This window comes from Manis pentadactyla, chromosome 18 (genome assembly GCF_030020395.1).
Source record: "Manis pentadactyla isolate mManPen7 chromosome 18, mManPen7.hap1, whole genome shotgun sequence".
Classification (NCBI taxonomy): Eukaryota; Metazoa; Chordata; class Mammalia; order Pholidota; family Manidae; genus Manis; species Manis pentadactyla.
The window spans coordinates 29,536,540-29,561,096 of NC_080036.1; the positions used below are offsets into that span (position 1 = coordinate 29,536,540).

General features: G+C 42.4%; 1 protein-coding gene across 14 annotated transcripts in view; it reads left to right on the top strand.

Annotated features, from left to right (window-relative positions):
* ADAMTSL3 (ADAMTS like 3) overlaps positions 1-24,557 on the top strand; it is a 258,020-nt gene that overhangs the window by 92,761 nt on the left and 140,702 nt on the right. For 13 of the 14 annotated variants that reach the window (XR_008994675.1, XR_008994674.1, XM_057494774.1 and 10 more), the window contains 2 exons: positions 8,498-8,543; positions 16,838-17,074. Coding sequence is in view for 12 of the 14 variants with exons in the window: in XM_057494774.1 (XP_057350757.1) it covers positions 8,498-8,543; positions 16,838-17,074 (283 nt within the window). In the remaining 2 variants the exon portion in view is untranslated. The remainder of the gene's footprint in view (positions 1-8,497; positions 8,544-16,837; positions 17,075-24,557) is intronic. The other variant, XM_057494776.1, reaches the window with a different exon arrangement.

A 24,557-nucleotide genomic window follows, 5' to 3' on the forward strand; every position in this document is an offset into this window, starting at 1 on the left:
AATAGGGAAACCATGACATAAAATTTGGTAAGGGAATAACTGGTAATAAAGTGTTCTAATGGGTTTGAATTGCACAGAAAATTGTGTAAGTAACTAATTTACATTTGCCTCTCAGAGTCAATGATGCGAGTTGTAATTTCTAGGGTTACCATTAAGAGCATAATAAAAGAACTAAATCACTAATCAACTATCATAGGAAGAAACAGAAAAATGATAAAAAGTTTGACTGATTCCAAAGAACTCAAGAAAGGTAAAAAAAGGAACAGAGAAAGAGCAAGTGTGATAAATAGAAAACAAATGGTAAGGTGGTATATTTGAACCCCTAAATAAATCAGTTTTATATTAGATGTAAATGGACTAAAGGTTGTTAGACAACCAAAAAAATATGTGCTTTTTGTTAGAGACAAATCTTAAATATAAGGACACCAAAAGACTGGAAATAAAACAAAAAAAAACCTATAACGTGACAATAATAAAAGGAAAATCCATGAAGTTGTACTACTGTCAAAGTAGAAACTAAAGAAAGAAGCATTATCAGAAATAAAGAGGAATCATGAAAATACAATACATCCAAACTTGGAGGATATACCTAAATCCATCCTTCGGGAAGTTTGCAACATCAAATGAACGTATTAGAAAATGATTGGCTGAAAACAATCAATGGTCTAAGTTTCCACTTAAGAAGTAGGCACACAAATGGTTTTTTCTCCTGCTCCTTCAGTCCCTCGTCTGCTACCACTATTCAGTGCTTAAGTTATGGCTAGTCTCGAGGCTACACACAGCATTTTCCTAAGTATTATTATTAATTTTTTACTAATTGCCATATTTGCTTATTTTTCTATGTTGTTATCACTAAATCAGACAAGTTAACCATTTGTAATTTTCACTCATTTTTCTCACCTTTATTCTCTTCCATCTTTTACACTTCTTTTCTGGAGAATTCTTAATAGCCTTAAGTTGAGCTAGTTGCTCTCTGACTAGGGAGTCAAGGGCACCATGGACTCTCATCTTGCCGTCATCCTAGATTTGTCATTTACCTCTCTCCTGAGTTAGATCCCCATTTCCTAATCAGCTCTCCTTTTTTTTTTAATTCCCTCTTCATTTTTTTGTGGAATTCATTCTTCAGGAGCTCCCTGGATATCTGAAAATGTCTTTATTTTACCATCAAACTTGAAGGATGGTTTTCCAGGTATACAATTATACAGAAATTATTAAACTTGAAGGCATTGTTCCACCATCTTCTAATATAAAGTGGTGCTAATGTGAAATCTGAAGGCATTCCAATTTTCTATTCTTTTTTCTTCCTTCTGGATATGCAGAGAAGCAGTTTTCTGCCCCCAGTGTTCTGAAATTTCATTATACCATGTCTTGGTGTTGGTCTATTTTCATCCATCATATTGGACACGTGGATTTTTTCTCTATGAAATCAAATGCTTTCAGTCTTGAGTTTTTCTTTAGTGACTTCTTCTCATTTTTCTCTGTTCTCTTGTTGAAACTCCTATTATTCGGATATTGGACTCCCAATTTTCCTTTGTCCATTTGCCCTATTTTCTGGAAAATTTACTTAAACTTATTTTCCAACTCTCAAGTATTTTATATTTTCCACCCCTCTCTATTTTTTTCTGAGATGTTTTTGTTCCCTGAATTTAAAAAATAGCATTGTTTTCTTCTCCTGTGTAGGTCTCAATCCTTCCAAATTAGTATTCTATTTTATTTTTGTTTTCACTTTTGTCACTGTATTTCATGTCAGAGATTTTTCTAAGATTTCTAGTGATTTGTGTTTATTTGTTAATTCATATTGGAGGAAAAAGGTTTTGAATTCGATCATAAGGAGATGTGGCTTAATAATAGTGAAGCTTTAAGTCTTCCCAACAGAATAGCCCCACTTGGGTATATATCCCAGAGAAATGTGTGCAAATATGCCTAAGGTGATGTCATAAGATTGCTTTTTGCAGAACCAACCTAAATCTTCATAAACTTTTAGGAAAATTGATCAATAAGAAATATAAGGAATTAAAAAGTAAACTGTGGTTTGTTTATAAACTGGATTACTATAGAGCCATAAAAAACGAATGGATTAGGGTTGCATCTATCAACATAGATATTCTCAAAACCAGTGTTGAGACAAATATTCAGGGTGTGGAAGGCTCCACACACCATGATATCATTTGCTTAGTTGCCCCTGGGGAGGAAGGTGGGGAGGGGTAGGGCTGAGGAGGTTTGGCAGGGGGCTTCCACATTTGTAATGATACAGTTCGTAAAAATAAATCCAAAGAGAGCTTTTAAGAAATGATGAAGCTTACTGGTGTGTGCACGAGTTGGTGTCATTCTTCTTCTTTTTTTCTTTGTGGACTTAAAACATTTCATAATGAACTAATTGTAAGAATACCAAAACAATTCTATCCTAAATTTCGCTACTATGTTTCAGGCGTCCATTCCTAACATAGTATTTGCTTGATTTTTTTTTCTCATTTTTTAAGGATTGTGTGTAGTGTTCTTTAGTCTCTTTACGTAAAAATCTAAACATATATTCTGAAGTTTGCTTTTTGGTCTGAGAATCTCCAAATTTGCTCACTCCATGAGCTAATCTAATTTGAACAAATATCTGAGGCTAGAAAAGATTCTGAACCAAATAGGAGAAAAAATTAAATGGAACAATAGTGCATTCCGTGGTGTTTACAGCAGGAGAAGCAGACGGCCTTTTTCCCGTGTGGTTCCTGGCCAGGGGCCAGACCTGTGGCTCACCTGACTCCACGTCTCTGATAAGAAACAGGGATGGTAACATCATTTCTCTGCATAAAAATTAAATTAGATTAATTCAAAAGAAGGGCAGCCGGTTCATTAATAATTCACTCATTCCTTCAGCCCCAAACCTTAATCATTCCTGACCCACTCCCACTGTGGGAGCGTTGACTGTGACTTTGAGGTTATTAAGAAGGAAACCTACTTCCCTTGGAAAGCTTATCAGGTCCCCTTATCCTTGAACAGCCTTGGAGACTTATTAAGTCTTCGTAAGTATTGAGCCCTTGTGGTCGGCTCTTCTTGGAAAAGAAATATGGAAGTGGTTACATATAAAACCATACAAAAAGCCACCCCAAAGCTTTAGAAAGCATTTCAGTGCCTTCTCTTTTCATCAGTGTGCTCCTTCGAATTCAGGATTTAGGGAAGGGGAGACATAGAGCTATTTTGCCCATTTATTTATTGTACATAAAGTTATCTCAGAATTCCATTACACTTCAATACTCAGTTCTTTTGCACGGCAAACCATAGGCCGGCCAGACTGTCTGTCCCTCCGGCAGAACTCCGTAACCGGATATTCCAGCCAACTGCCAGCCATGGGAAACACAGGTTTAAGTTAACTACTATTTAAAAAATTAATATATTTTTATTCTCAAAAACACATGGTTCTCAGTCTTTTGGACACTCGTATTTGAGTCAATATAGCATCAAATGAATGTAATAAATTATGCCGTTATAAACTCCAGAGAAATTTTTATTAATGTTTTTAATGTATCCTCATGTGGAATCAACATATGTTTTTTATATATTCATAAATTTATGGCTTCAAAAATCTTCAATATCGGGGTGTTACAAATGTTGTAATGGATTGAAAAGACATAATTGTGAAATGACCTTGAATTTTCATATACTCCCGATGGCCATTAGCTCTTGCATATAATAATTAGACTGAAATTAAAAACTTGTAAGTCATATTTCTGCAGCTCAATTGCTCTGGGCCAATGGAATTATTTCCAGAATAAGCTGGCACGTTCCTGCTTGGGGAATTAGGGCTCCTGAGTCCTTAGCTTTAAAATAACTTGCATTTCATTTTGTGCCTGTTTCATAAAGTGGTCATTCATTTTCATACTAGACTGTAACCGAGGCCAGGTAGTGGTTTTAGTGTGTTTGGTTAGACAAAGTGAAGCAGGACATTAAAAATATTGGCCAGATGGTTGGGTTAAAAATAAAACCATTACTACTTACTTGTTAGTGGGAACGGAGAGCATCTCTCTGCATCTTTAGATTCGTCTCCTGGTACATAGTAGGTTCACCATAAGAAGTTGTTGGTGACAGAAGGAGTCCAAAATGGTATTTTGAGAATTCATGAGGCAAAATGCTTTTTGCATGTCACTTTGCTGCAGTTTTCGTGGGATTTGTAGTGGGAATGTACTCACATTTTAGGGTTAGATTTTCAGTCTCAACACTTAAAATGTTGTTTAGTGCTTGCTGGATATTAGGGTTGTAGTTAGGGTACCACTGAAGGCAGCAGGTGTAGACCATGACTGTGTGGTCTACACAGCAGACCTGAGACAAAAATCGTAAGCTGTCAACTGATACGTTCTTCCCTTGTAGTTTTAATTTCTTTTTACTAAAGTATTGTTTTCACTTCAATAGCTAAAATGACACATTTAGTAAAAATGCATCTGAAAAATTATTTCTGAGCCTCTAAAGCAGTTCTAAAGGAAAATGGCATTCTTTGTAAGTTTCAATCGTTTTTGTATTCCAGTATTTAGATCAATTCAAATATTCTCTTACAAAGTGTCTTGTAATTTGCCTGCCCCCTTGAAGTTAGAGTAAAAATATTTTGTGTGGGTTATAAGTCAGCCTGGTGCAAAAAGCTTCTAGTTATCACTTTCCTAGTCTATTAGCTGCTTTCCTTAATAAGCAGAGTACCTTAAATTACCCTTTCGTTTTTTTCTCTCCTTTATTTTCTTCTTTTATCCACACGTAAAAAGCACGATGAAATAAGTCATGGAAGTAAATGACCTTGTCTCCTGGCATAAGTGTTTTTTCTCAGGAGAAAGGAATCATTTCCCTTTGACCAAGAGAGAGACTTGAGTTCAGCCCTAATACAGTTTTCCTGTCAGCCTGCCAGCTTGAGGTTTCTTGGGTGTTTAAAATTTGATGTAGCCTCATCAAGAGTTTAATAAATTTCAGAGTCATATACCTGTGACAGGTCACAAAAAATGGAAATATACAATTGACCCTTGAACAACATGGACTGGAACAGTGTGGGCCCATGTACGCATGGATTTTTTTCAATAAATATATTGGAAAAATTTTTGGAGATTTGTGACAGGAAAAACATTTTCTTTAGCTTACTTTATTATAGGAGTACAGTATATGATACACATACAAAATATGTGTTAGGGGACTGTTTATGTTATCAGTAAGGCTTCTGGTCAATGGGAGCCCAATAGTTAAGATTTGGGGGAGTCAAAAACTTTATGTAGATTTTCAACTGTGTTTTGGGGTGGTGGGTATCCCTAAGCCTTGTGTTGTTCAAGAGTCTACTCTACAGTGTTCCAAAATACTGACTGTGTCAACCTGTTCTGATAATCTGGGAAGATATTCTAGTCTACAAGTCATGAGAACTATATTAAAAAGGGACAGTTTGTTGGATACCTTTTCTGTCTTCAAGTTCAGAAATTTAACTATCATTTAGGTCATGCTTTCGGAGGCAGCTATCATGTTCTTCTTTTCACTGCAATGCTTCTTTCTCCGACATGTCCTCTGAACCCATTAGGGACTGCATCTCCCAGAAAACAGATGTGAGGTGACTAGGGGTACATTCTGCAACTGAAACAGAAAGTAAGATGAGGAAGGTACGAGATGTAAATGGAGAAGGGAAGGGTGAGTTTGGGAAGGATTGTAAAGACATAGAAAGGGAAAACCAGTATCAAAAAAGCTTATCAGGTGCAGTAAAATATAAAGTGATCACTACAGGAAAAGAAAACCAGTTATGTGGAAGAACATCTGTAGGAAACTTCTTGGAAGAATAAAAGAAGGTCAAAGAAATGAGATATAGGTAAGAGAAAATCCTAGATAGATTCACAAAGAAATAATAGGAGCAGAGGGAGCTCTCCCAGAATGATAGGCCTTCCTGGGTAGGCAGCAATCAGTCATAGAGGTGCTGCTGAGAATAACCCACAGCCCTGCGCATGGAAACCCTGAGTGTCCCAACCAAAGGGCTCATCATTTTCATCCAAAATCCAGGAAAAGAAACACACAACTAAATACATCCTGACTATAATTTTTACTTCAAATACCAACAAACCAAACCAAACATAGGCTTCCCAGTGGAAAAATAGAGCACATGTACAAAAGAAAAAAAATCAGACTTCTCCTCTGCATGATTAAATGTCAAAGGTCTATGGGGCATGTCTACAGTTTTAAGGAAAAAGGATCTTGTATAAAGTAATATAATATCTTGCCACATTGCCTTGCCTATGTGAAGTACAGGGTTTGGTAATGCTCTAGCCATGGGCCCTTCTGGAAGAAAATACCCAGTCAGATAATAGCCAAGCAAATGTTAAAATCTCACATGTGACAATGTCATATTATGAAAGGACTGGACATTTTTTATCTACTTATAGATATGTATTCTAATTATAAACAAAAATGAAAACAGAGGTGTTTAGCAAAGCCTTATTAAATAAAAATAAAACTCAGCAATCTAACTCTTATTTATGCAAGAGAAATGAGGAATTCTGTTTATATGAAACCTATCTATGAATGTTTACAGCATTTTTGTTCATAATGGCAAAGGCTGGAAATAGCCCAGATATCTAGCTGGTGAATAGACAAACTGAATGTACATACACATGATGGAATATTACTCAGCAGTTAAAAAGGAGCAGACTGCTGACACATGCAACAACATGGATGATTCGAAATGTGTCATGCTAACTGAAAGGAGTTAGTCTCAAAAAAACTACATACTGTATAATTCTGTCAATATGACATTCCGGAAAAGGCATAATTATTGGGACAGGAACAAATCGGTGTTTGCTGGGGGCTGAGGATGGAGATGCCGAATGCAAGGGGATAGCCTGAGGGCGTGTATGGGGTGAGGGACTGTCTTGCATATTGATTGTGGTCATGCTTACACAACTGTATGGGTTTGCCAAAACTCAGAATTGTACACCCCAAGAAGTGAATTTTACTGTGCGTCAATTTTAAAACTAGGGGGAAAAACACAGCATTAATGACCAAAGAAGGTAATGTCTATACAATATGTTTTTACTTAACAATATTGAATTATGCACTTAAAAATGGTTAAGATGGTAAATTCTGTTAGGTGTATTTACCACAATTTTTAAAAACTTCAAATTCAAAACTACAAAAAAAGGCAGAGTCTGTATAGTGGGCCATTATGTAGTCATTAAAATAAATTTCCCAAAGAATTATTAATAAAATGGGAAAATGCTTACTATAGTAAGTTAAAAGAAATGTAAAATTGAATTAGCACTATGATCTCACATCTGTAAATGCAGAAATGGTAGAAGATTAAATGCCAACAACATTCAGAGTGAAAGTTTGGATGATGGAATTTTCAGTGATCAATTTTCCTCTTTCTCCTTCTTGGCACATAGTTTTCACCTGTTCTTTCTGTAATCAATAAAAATAGCATCATCAGAAACTATGGGCAATGAGTTATATATTGCTGAAATAGACTCTATCAATCCTTTCATATAGGTTCATATTTAAATCATACCAGCAAAAAATGATCTCCTCAGATCCAGTTTTTAAAAATTTGTATTCTTCTAGGACTAAATATTTTTAAACAATTGAAGCAGCACCTATTGACTTATAATTCAAGATGGTAAGTTAAGTCTGTGTTTAGCAACCCTTGCTCCAAATTTGCTGTGGAATTGACCAGGAAAATAAAAAAATCTGTAATTGTAAAGTTAGTTGGGAAAAGTACCATTCATAGATCAGATATCTGTAAGGAGTTAACTTAGAATATAAAGCAGCGAGTGCTGCCTGAGAAGAGTACCTACCAGACTGAATTGCAAACACCCACCGGAACACAGCTGGGGACTGAGCCCGGGGCTGGGGGGAAGCATGGGGTATGTTGTCATTCCTGGGAGGGTCTCAAGCCTGTCTGTGTGTAAGGCTGCAGACCCTACAGTGTCATCGTCCCAAGACAGCCATCCCATTGCAGTTTTGTAGCATCCAGTTTGTAAGGCTGGGGGTTGAAATTAAATATAGAAGCTCTGTCTGGAGAAAATTGGTAACAGAGGCTGCTGTACCCAGTAGAGAAGGAGGTCGTGGTGCCCAGCTACCTGAGGCTACATCTGCAGGGGGAAGAGAAATTCCCCTGCAGAGACACGCTCCACAGATGCTTCTGCCTGTAGCTTTCCCTTCTTTCTCACAGAAAAAACCCTGCACAGATGCACACGTCTCTCTCATGAACACACACACACACACACTATACATCAGCGTCGGTGGTTACATGGACTCCAGAGTAAAAGCTGCATGTGAATGCTGCCCTTACAGTGATTCAAGTAAGGAACTTATTGTGTCTTTAAAGTGACACTTGCATGAGACATTTTGGCCTCCTGATTCTTGATAGTTATTTCTTAGAATTTAAACTCTGAGCCTTTAGGGGTAATATGCAGAAATGCAGGTTTTACCAGCACCTTGTTTGGGCCTCAGTTATTTATTTTTGCTGCCTGCCACTCTTACGACATCATTATTTTTTTTCCTTTAGGAACTGTGAAGGGCAGAATATTCGCTACAAGACATGCAGCAATCATGTAAGTTCTGTAATAAAAATAGGAAATCCAATAAAATACCTTCATGTTTTAAGTTATGATATTATAATGTGTACTGGGAAGCCAATGGCCTCTCAGTACCCTGTGTGGAAAATTTAAATATTTGTTTAATTGACAACAGGTTTTGCACATCTCATACCTTCCATTTAGACTACCGTTTGGAGCCATGTCACATTTATGATCTAATTTGGTAAGCATTTAATAATTCCTGAATTCATAGAAGCACTGCATAATACGGGTGGATGTTTCAAAGTTCAAAGTGCTGTTATGTGCAGTGTCTCATTGACCCTCACGCTGTCTCTGAGATGCAGCCAGACGAGGTGTGGTTGTTTCTCTTTTGCAGATAAGGGGCCTGGGGCTGAGAGATGTAAAATTATTTTCTGAAAGTCCCAAAGGAAGGGCATAGGCATAAACCGGTCTAATGCGTTTCTCCTGCTAAAACCACCTGTCCTGCCCCCTCTTTCTTCCTTCTGTGTCCTGGCGAGTGTGAGACAGCTGTGTCGGCCAAGGGTTTCTGTCCCAGAGACCCGACTCTTCCTCGGTGGGCACCCCACGCAGGGAACGTGGGGTGCAGGCAGTGTGTACAGGACCTTCTGGTTGTGGGGTTGAAGCCATGTTTTCAGTCTGTTTCTACTGGTGGTGAAGCAGAAATGCTTGCCTCCCAACTGGTCTGAAACTTGGGTAGTGGAATGGGGTCTTGCTCAGTGGACGCTTAAACCCCAGTGTCGCCCGCCCTGAGGCCTGTGTCCACCCTGTCCTTGGAGGGATCTGGGGAGACAGAGCAAACGGATTCACAGCTCCTGTGACAGGCCGAGACTCAGAGGAACTGAGAGGGGTCACTGTGCGTGAGGGCGTGACTGCGTCCCGGGAGGGCGTGCGGGAGGCAGGGACGGGCCTGGGCATGAAGGCAGCATTCAGGGGCACCAGCCGGCATGGCTTCCAGAAGGAGCACGCGGATGCGCCAGTGACCCGAGGCCCCACCCGTGGGCTTTCAGGTCTGTTACCGTTTGTCTGGGGGCTTTTTTTGTCATTGCTGCTGTAACAAATTACCACAAATTTAGTGGGTTTATGCACACAGATTGAATATTTTACAGTCCTGGAGGCCAGGAATCTGACATGCGTCTCCCTGGGCCAAAATCAGGTGTCAGCAGGGCTTGTTCCTCCTGGAGGCCCGAGCGGAGAGTCCATTTTCCTGCCTTTTCCAGCTGCCACAGGCCTCCCGTGTTCCTTGGCTCGGGGCCCCTTCCTTCATCTTCAAAGCCAGCGACTTTGCATCTCTCTGACCATTTTTCTGTGATACACAGGCCTCTGACCACAGCCGGGCAAGGTTCTCCCCCCTCCCCTGGATAATCCAAGATGTGCTCCCCGTGTCAGGGCCCGCGGTTTAGCCAGAGGGCAAAGTCCCCTTTGCCATGTGAGGTGACATACTCAGTGGCCGCTGGGACTAGTTGGCAGACGTCCTTGGAGAGGGGAGAGGGGGCCTTATTCTGATTAACACACGGGGAGAGCCCGCGTCTCAGGCGTGGTGGTCTAGCAAGTTATTGAAGAATGAGTTTCAGGACATGTGCCCTCCAGCCGTCCTCTGCGGAAGGGTCTAGGGGAATTCATTTAAGTGCCCAGATCGAGGTGCTGCCTTTTGAGATTTCGCTCTGGGGTTTCTCTGTGTGTGTCCCTCTGCTCCAGCCGATTCCAAGAAGGCACCTTCTGTCATCACAAGTGTCCTAGGAGTTTAGGAGCGTGGTTCCTACAGTGTGGGGATAAGATGTGATCTACTGAGATTGGTGCCCAGTAGGTGCGATGGTAGGACTTTGGTGCGCTTGAGTGAAGATGCGATGTCCCTGAGGCTCTGTGGGTTGCACAGGTGCTGTGGTCTCCAGTTTGGTAGCCCCCTGGGGACATTGCAGAATGCTTCACCACCTTTGGCAGGTGAGAATCAGGCGCTCGGGGAGGGGAGGCCAGCAGGCAAGATGGCAGCGTGAATGTCACCCATTTCTAGGTCTCAGAGTTGGCGTGCTTAGGGAGACTTTGTGAGAATATGGCACTATTTGCTGTGTGTGCCATTGCAAGCTGAGCTTCCAACAAAGCCCCTTACAGGGTGGCAGGGGCGAGTGGTGGCCGGTCTTGCACAGCTGTAGTGTTCAGGACACCCCTCCATCTCCTTGTGCCAAGTGTCCGCTGCTGTGCATTCCCAAGCCCTCCTGCAGGCCGGAGGGGGTAAATGCAGCCCAGCCGCTGTGCTGGTGAACCTCAAAAAGTCTCTCCCTGTGCAGGAGAGACTCCATAGGTATATTCCTGAGAAAATGCCATGGAAACGTTGCAGAGATGTCAGGAGCTGTCATGGATGTGACCACAGTGAACTCAGGGTACGCGATGGTCACTTGTCTTCCTTATTACTTGAGCTGCTTCCTCTTTCTCAGTTGAGGATTTAGGGTTCCCCTGTTGATAGCTCTCCCTCTCCATCACCCAGGAGGGCAGGGGTGGGGACTCGTCTGCACCCACCTGTAGTGGAGAGAGAACTGAGCTCTGCTTCTCACTGTCGTTCAGGGCCACTGAAGATGGGCCTTGTTGGTCCGTAGTCAGTGGCTTCCCTTTTCCCTGGAGATGGTCACCCACCCTTGCGAAGGAAGCTGCCCTTTGTGATTCCAAACTGAGGCCCTCACGCGAGGGAGGCTCGCCTGGTGGCCAATGGGGCCCCACCTGTATTTCCAAGCGCCCACCTGATGGGACTGCCAGACCCTCATTCCCTTTCGGGGCATGTCACCGTCACTGGCCAGGCCCAGCCTCTGTCAGGAAGCCTGCGATGTGGAAGCAGTGGTCACTGCAGGTGGGCCCCAGGGAGCGGGCATTCCGTCCTGTTCCAGAGGCCACTCAGGCTTCTGTCCTCCACGTGATCCTCTGGAGGCCAGGCTTGCAGCCTCAGAACCCGTTTGTCATCTGTGTGTGTCGGCTTTCTGGCCACCAGAAAACTCTTAACCACAATCAATAATAATAATAATAATAGCTCACAAGTATTAAGTACTTCCTAAATTGGAGGCGTATCATTCTAAGTGCCTTTTCATGAATAAACCAATGGAATCCTCCTAATACCCCTACGACATAGGTGTTACTTGATAGAGAAGGGAATGTAGGTCACCCTCCCGAGGTCACAGAGCTGAACTGAGCCCCAGCCAGGCAGGCCCGGGCCCTGGAGGGAGAGCTTTTAACCACCGCTCTTCTATCCCACCTGCCTCTCAGAAAGGAGGGTGAGGAAGTGTCCAGCTTTGTCAGACGCTGAGAAGGCCCTGCGGACCAGGGCTCCTGGGATCCATTCTGTCTGGAGGCTGCAGGGCCTGTCGGGTTAGGAGAACATGCCCGGGTGCACTCCGGGGCTGCTGGCTGACTGCCGTCTCCAGAGGTGACCCGCTGATCAGTGCTCAGCAAACACCTGCACAGCCAGCGCCGGGCCTCCAACGCCTCGGCCAAGCTCTGTCCTCATCCCGGGCCTGTCAGGGAGAGCCACACGTGTCCCCAAGGAGGACTGATACTTGAGTTCAGCAACCACTCCTATTTTTGATACCGGGACTTGCGGGATTCAAGGCAACGCTAGAAGAGGGCAAAGGGAAATATTTTAAAAAATAAGTATATCATAATTTGCTAAGAGAGTTTTTGTAGCATGCACACATTTTCACACGAGCACAGAGAGAGGCGTGGCTCATTCGGCACAGTGGGGTCGCCGCGCTCCCTGACAGCCTTCCAGAAGAGGCAGCATTTGATGTTAGCCTTGCAAGCCTCCCCCTTACCGTGGAGCCCTTGGCAGGCTGATTTGCAGCCGTTTTCTCTTGGATGTATTTTTCCCACTGACACTGTTCCTGCTTTGGGCACAAGCCGCTCCTCACGCCTGTCCCCATACCTCCAGTCCACCCTGCCTCCGCACCGGACCCCCTGAAATGTCACCTTTTCTATGGCACTCGCCTCTCTGGGTCATTATTGCTTGTAATTCCCCTCCCTGGTGTTCAGGGACCTCCAGACATTGGTTAGATTTATCTTGCGTTCAGTTCACAACTTTCACCCTCACTGGGCAAGGCTGCACACCGTCCCCTAGAGCCTCTACATTTATTTCTGTCATTCATCTTTTGCTTATGTTGCTGTATCTTGTCCTATTCACATCATACTATCCTTTAAATCCCACCTGACACGTCACTTTTCCATGATGCGTAAATTTGCTAACTGTACTTTATTATAGTGGCCACTTAACAATAATTTAGTTTCATGCTAGAAATTTTGGCACTGATTATATAAGAGGGTCACAAAATCTAACTCATACCACAACTGGGATATAGAAGATAAAATTTTAAAATGTGCCTATAACAAAAATAATATTTCTCCGAAGTCCCTACTCATGGTTTACCTGTGGGGGTGGGGGTGGGATCAACAAAGTGTCTAATCCAAATTAAAGCTGGGTCCCATCCTGTTATATAAAGCATCTCGTAGGTAATGGTCTGGCTCTGCAGAAAAATACTCAGTTTATTAGGTGAACTCCATGTCTTGGCTTTTCTCCCTAAATTGTTCATGAGAATGGTGTGTGTGCCCCGTGGCTTTAGGAGAGGAAGCTCTCTGTGTCAAGGGTGGCCCCTGAATGGGTGCTGACGGTAACCCGCTGCACCCTCGCCCCCTTCCCACCCTCCGTCCCTCTTCCCCGTCTCTTCCTCTGCACCCTCACCCTGCGCCCACCTCGCTTCCTTCTGCTGATCCCTCTCACCCTCTTTCTTCTCCTTTTCTGTGCTTTGCATGCTGGCTGATCTGGTCTCCCTGATCCAGGATCTATTCTTTCCTTATTAATTCTGTTTAATCCATTTTTAATTTAACTCTTGGTTAACAATTTTGTTTCCTTCATTGTGAAGTCCTACAAATACAAATAATAAGCCACTCTTTTCTCGTATGGATGCAGGCAGGTGCTGCATCTCCAGAAAGATAACAAGATCACTAAGTGGTGATGGTAGATTGTATCCTTTGGTGTTCTCCACAGCAGGTAACCTAGGCAAAGCTCATATCATATATTTAATAAATACATATTGTCTTGAATTTAACTGACAGGAAGAAATGCTTCTCGGGGAAAGGGAAGCAGAAGAATGTTTGGCATTCAAACTTCCTAAATGTCAACTGAACTATTCAAGACACAAGAATCCCTAGATTGTGTTGAGCCAGGTCTGGGGCCCAGCTGAATCAGACCAGGCAGGCTTAGGGTAGACACTGGAGGCATGCCAAGTAAATGAAAGCATTTCGTGTAAGTAGTCAGCGTCTCCCAAGATCACTAGAAAGCAGGATCGTACAGTGGATGCGTGTGACTTGGGGATTCAGTCTTTGCTGTGTCATATTCTAGTTGTGTGTTGTTGGACTAGTGACTAAAGACTAATTTAGATCAGTTTTCCCTTTATAAAAGGAGGGTAATGATCATTCTACCCTGACTTCCAGGACTGGTGGTGAAAATAGAGTGTCAGCAATAATCCCTGGTAAGTTAGAAAGCATTATCCAGACAGAAGGGTGTCTCTATCAGGGGTCAACGCTTGCTGGGAACTGAAGTCCACTAAACTTAGCTCAAGACGGATGTGCGGGTATTAAATGGAATTTAGGCATAAGCCCACCTTGAGCAGCCTGCACCCAGGAATCAGAAAGTAAGAAACCCTGGCTATTTACTCCTTCTACTGAAACATACGGTTTATTATCTTTCTCACTTTCACGTCTAATTCATTCTTCATTGCTGTGGGGACCGGCCTGCTTTGCTTCAACATGCATCCCATAAAAGAAACAGCTAGCCTAGCCGCAGAGGGACCTGAGTTCTCAGCCCAGCTGTCTTGCTGAACTTCCAGATTCCTGGGAAGGATTGACCTGGTGTGGACCAGAGGTCTGTGGCCCAGGAGGCTGGGTCTCAGGTGCAAAGCTGGCTACCCTTCGAGCAAGGATGAAGTTTAGGCAACAAGAGCTGTCCTCTGTTAATTAAACTTTATTAACTTTGCAAAACTTCATTGATCTAGGGCGTTCAAGGCAGCCAGGGGTCAGGCAGCCAGCGCATCAGTCCCTAGAGCCACATCCCTGAGCAAGGTTCGAGGGAAGCTGTTCTTGCTCTGCTCTCTCATACTCTTTGGCTTGGGTTTCAAAGAGTCAGACACAGAGAAAGCTGCCATGGCTGAGAGGAGAGGAGGCCATATAATTTTATCAACTGATGGTCTTCCCTATGGCCACGTGGAAGATGCAGTTCCAAGAGAGAAAGCTCATCCACTTGGTCTTCTTCAACTTGACTTTCCTCTGTAGGTGTGGCCTGAGCTGAGGTTCAGCCTCACTGGAACAAGAAAAATGTGGATGCGTGTAGGATTTTGGAATGGTTCACAGCCAACTAATACAGCTACTGCCAGGGGAAAGTTTATTGATTATATCTTGTTTATTCCCTACCAACTTCTAAAAACGATTTGAGTTTATAAAGGCCAAAAGCACAAACAAAGTGAAATACAACAGTTAAGTAGTAAAAAGGAGACAAATGGAAGAAATTGTATTTTAAAGTCCTGGCTAATTTATTAATAATTATGTGTGGAAAAATGACGTTAGGTATCTACCGAACATCGAATGAATTCTAAATAAATTGTAGCTACAACAAAGAGTTAAATATAGTTGTTAAACTACAAGGGAACTAGAACAATGCATTAAGTATGTATCTCTTCTTAGGGTAGTGGGGTGGGAGAAGCATTCCTAAACTCATCGGTAAGAAAAGAAACCTTAAGGAAAAATATTAACAGAGCTGACTACATGAAAATTTAAAACTTCTTGAATTTCCAGAACACCAAAACCAAAAGTAAATGGGGAAAATATTTCCAGTACAAATGAGAGCTAATAACTTCATTATGAAGTTTAATAGTCTTATCTGTTAAAAATAATAAAAGACAAACATTCCAGTAGATAAATGAAGGATAGAAAACAAGAAATGTTTGAAGAATTGATACAAAAAGCAAATATACATGAAAGGATAGTAAACCTAAATAACAAAAAGGAAATGCAAATTAAGACAATGAAATTCTATTTAACACTTAGGATTGGAAAGAATTTTAGAAAGCTGTAATGTCCAAACTGAGAAGAGATATTGAGAAAAAGGAGCTCACATAGCTTGATGGTAATAATAACACCTTTCTGGAGGGCAACTGGACAATATTTTGAAAGTCCACAGCATACACCCTTTCTCTCAGCAATTTTATTTCCAGAAATTTGTCCCTGGGAAATAATCAAGGATTTATGTAAAGGTTTAGGTACAAAAAATCTTTGTTATTCTTTTTTTTTTTTTAAATAGGCACTATTTCCCAAAGCTTTTACAATGAGCATTTATTATTTTTATAATAAGAGAAAATATAAAATAATATATTGCCTTTCTGTTTCTGTTTTTCTTTAATTGGAAAGTTTGTAAATGATTAATTAATTCCCATTAAGTGGGAAGTTTGTGCTCAATTTTGAAGAGTAAAGTAACATTTTTGTCTTTTTCCAAGCATTTTGCCTTGGAAATATCAGATAGGAAGGATGAGAAATTAAGTAAAAAGATCCGTGAGTCATCGGGACTCGTACAAACACTTTCTATTATTCTGAGAGCTCCCTAGGGCATGTGTGTAGAATTATCTGCTTTTGTTGTAGACAGAATTTGAAAAAGGTACATCATTTCTTTCCATCCTAGAGCCACTTAGTTTCAGTTAACAGTGGTGGCTGGGGGTCTGGCAGCCAGAGAGCAGAGACAGGTGAATGCAGTAACAGCAATGACAAAAACAAAGACAAACAGGTTTCACAAAACACAGTTAAAACAGGGACGAATAATCACTTATGTTGCAATGGCTCCTGAATGTGTGGGTGGTCACGAATGTTCTCTATGAAGGCCTTGGGTCCCCTGGAAAATCAAAAGCTTTCCATTTCCCTTCTTTCAAAACAAAAAAAAATGAGACTGTGTAAGGCATTTGAAAGTGTATAACCAACATGGTGAAAATAGAGCAAAATTTGGCACTTATTTATGCTAAACTTTAACGATCTGGGAAAAATATCTGGATGGGAGGGTGAGCAGAACGAATAAGGTTCGATGATCACTAAGCAGGTCCCAGGAGAATCCCACAGCTATGGATTCATCTCTGAATTAGGAAGAAAGAGGAGAGAAATGAGGTGACTCCGAGGAGCCGGGCAGGTGGGGTCTGGCCTGTGGGACTCTGGTAAGTTCAGCCTCCTGCTGGCCTGTGTCACCAAGTCCTGTGCATGTGGCCCTTCTTCTCCGCTCCCAGGACTGCCCTCCCAACGCAGAGGACTTCAGAGCCCAGCAGTGCTCCGCCTACAATGACGTCCAGTACCAGGGGCACTATTACGAATGGCTTCCGCAATATAATGATCCGACTGCCCCCTGCGCCCTCAAGTGTCACGCACGGGGACAGAATGTGGTCGTGGAACTGGCACCCAAGGTACTGGATGGGACGCGCTGCAATGCTGACTCCCTGGACATGTGCATCAGTGGCATTTGTCAGGTGAGCCACACCCGCTCCCCAGACCCCGGGTTCGAGGATGTGCTGTGCCCACTCTCAGTAAAGAGAATAATTTTCGTTTGTACATTTTTGAATGTAAAAATATTTTAGAGGGTGTTCCTTGCCCTTAAATTATTTTACTTATTTAACATAGCATAAATTTTGCCCGTGTGGAGCCAGAAGATTGCGATATGCGACCTCTTGTGATCCTCTAGGTCAGCGGTTCGCCGGCCTGAAAGTCCATCGGAATCACCTGGAGGACTTGCTAAAGCACAGCGTGCTGGGCCCCACCCCAGAGGCTCTAGCAGGTCGGGTGGGGCCTGAGAACCTGCATCTTTAACAAATTCCCAGAGATGCTGATGCTCTTGGCCCAGAGCCCCCATTTCGAGAGCCCCTGCTTTGGAAGGGTCATGTTTGGAGGCTCTCTGAGCCTTTGAGTTTATTGTTTTCAGCCTTTGAAAGCAATGACTTATATGTTGAAAACTTAGCACGAACGCATCCCAGCAGGTTTTTCAGAGTAGCCTGTGCAGACCTGTGGTGAGTGTGCCTGAGGCATGACCCCCAGGGCGTGTGCTGGGTGTGGGGACTCAGGATGCCAGGACAGGCTGCGGGGGTAGCAGGGGGCTGGCAGGGAAAGGACAGGAGTCCACCCCATTCCTTTGATCTCTGGAAAATTTAAAAAAGATAATGAACATCTAGCAGCATCCCATCTTCTCTATTACACTCATAACAAAACAGTAATAACAACAGCAAAGGAGCCACGAACCACCTGGCAGGCATCTCAGACTCACAGAGGCCGGAGGAACCACAGGCTTCTCCTGGAACTAGCCTCTCCCTCTCTCACCCCTTCAGGGGCAAACTGGCCTCCCGGTGCTCCCTGCAAAACTTTGGAGTCATTCTCGATCCTTCTTTTTCAGCCCCTGCCCCTAATCCATCGCCAAGTCCTGTCGATTCTACTGTCAAAGTCTACTTTGAAGTCTATCTCTGTGGATGTCTTCCTTGGTCTAACCCTCCACCAGCTGTTACCTAAACTAAATTATTAGCCTCTTGTCCCGATGTCCCAGCTCCCACCGTTGTCCCCCTCAGATCCGTTCTCCACACAGCAGCCAAGATGACTGTTTTCAATGTAAATGAGTTTGTCACTCCCCCCACCAAAATCCCTCCATGGCTATCATTGCATTGATGATGAAATCCAGGATTCTTGCTTGCCTTTGAAGCTCTTCCTGACCTCTTCTCTCCCACTCCTCACCTGTTTTTAAAATTAAATTTTTTAGGTTCACAGCAAAATTGAATAGAAAGTACAGAGAACTCCTGTATATTCCCTGGCCCTGCACAGGCTTAGCCTTCTCCACGGTCCCAATCCTGAGCCAGAGGTACTTTTCTTACAGCAGAAGAACCTGCATTCACACATCGTTATCACCCAAAGTCTTTGTTTACATTGGGGTTCCCTCTTGACTAGCATTCTGTGGGTTTTGACAAATGTTTAATGATGCTTCCACTGTTAGAGTATGCTACACAGTAATTTCACTACCCCAAAAGTCCACTGTGTTCTGCCTATTCATCCCTGCCTAAGCCCCTCATCCCTAGCAGCCATGGATCTTTTTTTTTATTGGTAACATATTTTTTTATTAAAGTATCATTGAAACACAATCTTAAGAAGGTTTCACATGAACAACATTGTGGTTTCAACATTCAACCATATTATCAAGTCCTCACCGCCGCCCCCATTGCAGTCACTGTCCATCAGCATAGTAAGATGCTATAGAGTCACCGCTTGTCTTCTCTGTGTTGTACTGCTGTCTCTGTGCCCCCCCTACACTATGTGTACTAATCATAATACCCCTTAATCCCCCTCTCCCTCTCTCCCCACCCCTCCCCTTTGGTGACCACTAGTCCCTTCTTGGAGTCTGTGAGTCTGCTGCTGTTTTGTTCCTTCAGGTTTGTTTCGTTGTTATACTCCACAAATGAGTGAAATCATTTGGTACTTGTCTTTCTCCACCTGGCTTATTTCACTGAGCATAATGCCCTCTAGCTCCATCCATGTTCTTGCAAATGGTAGGATTTCTTTTTGTTTTATGTCATTCAGTCCATTTACATATAGGGTGATTATCGATAGATATGTACTTATCACCATTGTAGGCTTTAGATTCATGGTTATCAAAAGTTCAAGGGTAACTTCCTTACTATCTAAAAGTCTATCTTACCTTGCTTATTATTCTATTTCAAACACAATCTAAAGGTTCTTTTTTTTTCTCACCTTCCTCTTTTTCTTCCTCCTCCACTCTTTATATATTAGGTGTCATATTCTGCACTTTCTGTGTATCCCTTGACTACCTTTGTGAGTAGTTGCTTTAATTTTGTATTTGCTTGGTAATTAATTGGTCTACTTCCTTTATTGTAGGTTTCTCTGGTGACAGCTGTTTGGCCCTAGGAGCATTTCCATCTAGAGCAGTGCCTTTAGAACATCTTGTAGAAATGGTTTGGTGGAGGTGAATTTCCTCAACTTATGCTTATCTAGAAATTGTTTAATCCCTGCTTCAAATTTAAATGATAATCATGCCAGGTAGAGTATTCTTTGTTGGAGGCCCTTCTGTTTCATTGCATTAAATATATTGTGCCACTCCCTTCTGGCCTGTGAGGGTTCTGCTGAGAAGTCTGCTGATAGCCTGATGGGTGTCCTTTACTATAAGTGATCTTTTTTTCTCTCTCTGGTTGCTTTCAATACTCTCTCCTTGTCCTTGATCTTTGCCATTTTAATTATTATATGTCTTGGTGTTGTCTTCCTGGGGTTCCTTGTGTTGGGAGATCTCTGCACTTCCATTACCTGAATGACTATTTCATCCCCTACATTGGGGAAGTTTTCAACAGTTATTTCCTCAAAGAGATTTTCTATCCCTTTTTCTCTCTTTCTTCTTCTGGTACCCCTATAATGCAAATATTGGGGTTTTCCATTTGGATTGGTTGCACAGCTTTCTTATTGTTCTTTCATTCCTAGAGATCCTTTTTTCTCTCTGGGCCTTAGCCTCTTCGTATTCCTGTTCTTTAATTTCTATTTCATTTACCATCCCCTCTACCTCATCTAATCTACTTTTAAATCTCTCCATTGTATGTTTCATTCCAGATACTGTATTTTTCAAAATTTTTCATTGTTGAAGTCCTCTCCAAGATCTTGAATATTTTTCTATAGCTCCATGAGTATGTTTATGACTTTTATTTTGAAATCTTTATCAAGAAGATTGGTGATTTCAGTTTCACTTAGCCCTCTTTCTGGTGTTTTTTTATTATAATTTTGTTTGGACCAAATTCCTTTGCAGCTTCATTTTTTTAGTGTTTTCTATGGAATAATAACTTTGTGTAGGTGGCGCCCTCTAGGGCCCAGAAGCTCAGTTTCCTGTGCAGCTGCCCCAGCTGTTGGCGAGCTGTGGGTCGGTGCCTTTCTGCCTTTGACTTGTTTGTGGTGAGCTGTGTGGGCTGTCAGCTGACTGTGTGATCAGGGAAATATTCTCTGGAGCTGCCGTGCACCTGCAGCAATGGCGGGGGTCACAAGTGAGCAGTGCTGGTGCCCGCTGGGAGGAAAGAGCTCATTCCTGCTTCCCTGCCGCAGTGCCTGCGTCCACTGCCAGGGCCAGTGGGCTGAGCACGCAGGGAGGATCCTCTGTGCTATGCCCCCATAGCTGCCGTAGGCGGGGCCGCCCACCGGCTGGCCTGGCGCAATGGCGGGGGCAGCAGGTTTGCAAGCCAGTGACAGCCAGGAGGAAGGAGTGGCAGGCTGTGTATTGTGCTCTTTTGCTCATTTTTAAATTGGGATTTTCATTTTCTTGTTAGGAGTTATTTGTATATTTTGCATAACAGTCCTTTATCAGATGTGTCTATGAAAATATTTTCTCAAGATAGCAAGACTTGTCTTCTCATTCTCTTGACATTGTATTTCATAGAGCAGAAGCCTTTAATTTCAGTGAAGTCCAGTTTATCAATTGCTGCAGGGATTGTGCCTGTGGCACTGTATCTAAAAAGTCATCACTACACCCAGGGTCACCTAAATTTTCTTCTATGTTGTCTTCTAAGAGTTTTATAGTTTTGTGTTTTACATTTAAGTGTATGATCCATTTTGAGTTTATTTTTATAAATGATAGAAGTCTGTGTCTAAATTCTTTTTTTGATGTAGATTAATACTTACCATATTTGTTACTCTTGTTTTATGTCCTTGTGTTTTTCTACCTTTTTTCTGCTTTTTGTGGTTTTAACCGAACATTTGACATGATTCCATTTTCTCTCCTTTCTTAGTTTATCAGTTATACTTATATTTTTTGCTTTTTGTAGTAGTTGCCCTAGAGTTTGCCATATATACTTACAACTAATCCAAGTTCATTTTCAAATAACACTATACCATTTTATGGGCCTAGTGAAAATACTGTGACAAAATAAAAGTAAGAAAAAAATCCTAATTCCTTTCTGCATCCCTTGTATCGCTGCTACCATTCATTTCACTTATATAAGTATATACATATTCACATAAAAATATACACACATATATAAGCATATGTAATTGAATATGTCCTATTATATTTTGAAATAAACTATTATTATCTTTTAGATCTATTAAGAATAATAAAAGTTTTCATTTTACCTTTGTTTATTCCTTCTCTGGTGCTCTTCCATTCTTTATATAGATCTCAGTTTCTGACATATCATTTTCCTATTTTCTGAAGAACTAGGTTAGTAGAGTCCCTCAATTTTTGTTTGCCTGAGACAGTCTTCATTTCTTTTTCTCTTTTAAAGGATAATTTCTCAGGGCACAGAATTTTAGGTTGGTAGTTTTTTTTCTCTCAACCTTTTAAATATCTTACTTCACTGTCCTCTTGCTCACATGGCTTCTAGGGAGAAGTCAGGTGTAATTCCTGTTTCAGCTCCTCTATAGGTAAGGTGTTTTAATTCTCCGGCTTCTTTCAAGACTTTTTCTTTGTTTTTGATTTTCTGCAGTTTGACTATGATAAGCCTGAGTGTAGTTTTTTTGACATTTATCTTGTTTGGTGTTCTTTGAGCTTCCTGGACCTATGGCTTTGTGTCTGGAATTTATTTGGGGGAAATTCTGAGTCACTGTTGCTTCAAACATTTCCTCTTTTCCTTTCTTCTCTTGATAGTACACCTACGTTACACCTTGACCCACTGTTCTCGGATGTTCTGTCCTTCGCACCACAGCCCCCCACCTGCCGCAGCCTTTTTGCTCTTTGCTTTTCCATTTGGGAGGTTTCTATTGACATGTATGCTGGCTCAGAGGTTCTGTTCTTCTCCCTTTTGTACTTTCTCAATTCTGTCAAAATGTGGGAAGGCTCTTCCATGAGTGTTCGGTGCCTTCTGCTCATGCTCCTGGCTGCTCTTACCTGTCTTCATGGTGTCAGCTTGGTGTCACTTCCTTAAGGGCCCTCTGTGATTGCTCTACCTCGATTACTTCTCCCGGTTCCATTATAATACCTTCTAATTGCACTGATAAGATTTTATAATTACATATTCATTTGTGTGACTATTTGATTTTGGCAGTTTCCCACACCAGAATGGAAGTTCTTTGAGGACTTTGTGTTGCTCCTGCCATGCCCCTGAACCCCTGCAATGTCAGGCCTTAGCGAGTGTCCTCAGTAAAAACTGGTTGAACAAATGAGTCTTACCTACTTGCAAACGCAGAGGGTATTCAAATCTCTTGGTCTCTCTCTTATTTCTCTCTCAATCTCCAATCCTGCATTTTCTACGTTAAACTTGACGTCCATTCTGGGAGATGCCACAGGTTCTTCCAGTTGAGCAGGCTCTCCCCCCAGCCCCCCAGTAAGCTGTAAGCTGGTATCTTCTCAGCTCCACCAGTTACTCTTCTGTTCCTATTCATTCCTGTTTATGGCGTCACAGTTCTCAGTGTCACCTCCCTGAACCGATATTGTGGTCGCTAAATGTATCTGCTCACATGTCCTCTGTATCTTGGTACCTCTATCAACCCTTTCACATCATTTTAACCTTCTTTTCCCTCTCACTTTCCCCTTTGGACCCCAAGACTAGACTAGCCAATCTCTCTTCCTTTCTCTCCTGCTCTTGAACCATCTTACTTGGCACTTGCTTGACTAGTCCCCCCAAAGGTCAGCGCTCACTACCTCGCCTTCTGTTTCATATGCTGTCAGTGGAGTCCCTTTAGAACTACTGGTTCAGTGCTGAGCTTTTCCATTAAATGATGATAATCGCTATCACTTGTCAGTGGAATTATGCTCTTTTGTTTTCTAAATTTTTGGCAATGAATGTGTATTGCCTTTATGATTAAGCAGAATTGTTATTAAAAGCAATTTTGTTTGGGCTGAAGAACACCACTCTGGACAAGGTCATGTTTTGACACTGAGCTTCTAGAAAGTTGATTAGGAATTGCATAAACCAAGATGGGGAGGGGACCACAAGCAGAGGGAACAGCACGGGGAAGAGATGCAGCTGTAGGTTTGCTTAAGGATCTGTCACCTATTGGGCAGAGGTGAGGTGAAAAATGCCCCTGGGATAATGCTAGAAGTAGAGGCCATAGGTGTAGGTGGAAACCAGTCATTAACTTATTTGTAAGTTATAAGAAGGGCCATTGAAGAACTTCTCAGGGACGAGCTCAGCTGGGATTGTCTTCAGGAAGGCCACTCAAAGGCAACATGCAGATTATTTGGAGAAGACAGGGTCTGGGCAAACAACGATAGGTCAAGCGTGGTATGACAAGAGTTAGAGAAAGGCAGACGTCGGATGAATCAAGGACGGGAGACAAATTCTAGGGATGAATGAATCCTACATCTTTTAGGACTGGACGTTTCAGTGGATGTGGAGCATTGCAAACAGAAGTTTAGAACGATGCCTGGATTTCTGATGTGATGGCTAAGTAGATGACGAGGCTGTTCACCAGGACAGAAAGTACTGGGTGAGGAGCAGGTGTACTGGGAAGTGATGATAAGCCTGATGTACATGTGGGTACCAAGTTGACGTATGAATTCATCGCTTAGGAGAGAATTCGAGACTAGAAACATAGACCTGGGGTTGTCACGTGGTGAAAGCTGATGCGCGTCCTTGGAGTCTGAATGAGAAGCGCGCGTTTCCGAGGAGAGTCTCGGGCCATCGTCTACGGGGTAAGCACTGGAAGAGGTGCTCGTGATAGGGACCGAACAGGACAGTCTCTGTATAACAGAAAACCGGGGGGGATAAAAACAAGGTAGGAGTGGAGAGTGTTCAGGGAGGAGAGTAGCGGTGTCAGATCCTTCGGAGGAGTAAAGAGCAGTGAGAACTGAAAACCGGCCTGCCTCCCTTGGGCCAGATGCACGTCACTGGTGACCTCAGCTGGAGCCGGGTCGGTGGCCGGGTTAGCGTCCTGTGGCTGCTCGTCAGCCCTGAGCCTGGGCCTTTTCAGTATGTGAACAGGAGGTACTGTCCTCCTTGTGGGTCCCGCCGTAAACTCCCTCTTTCATGAAGTGTTGCGCCAGCTCAGCAC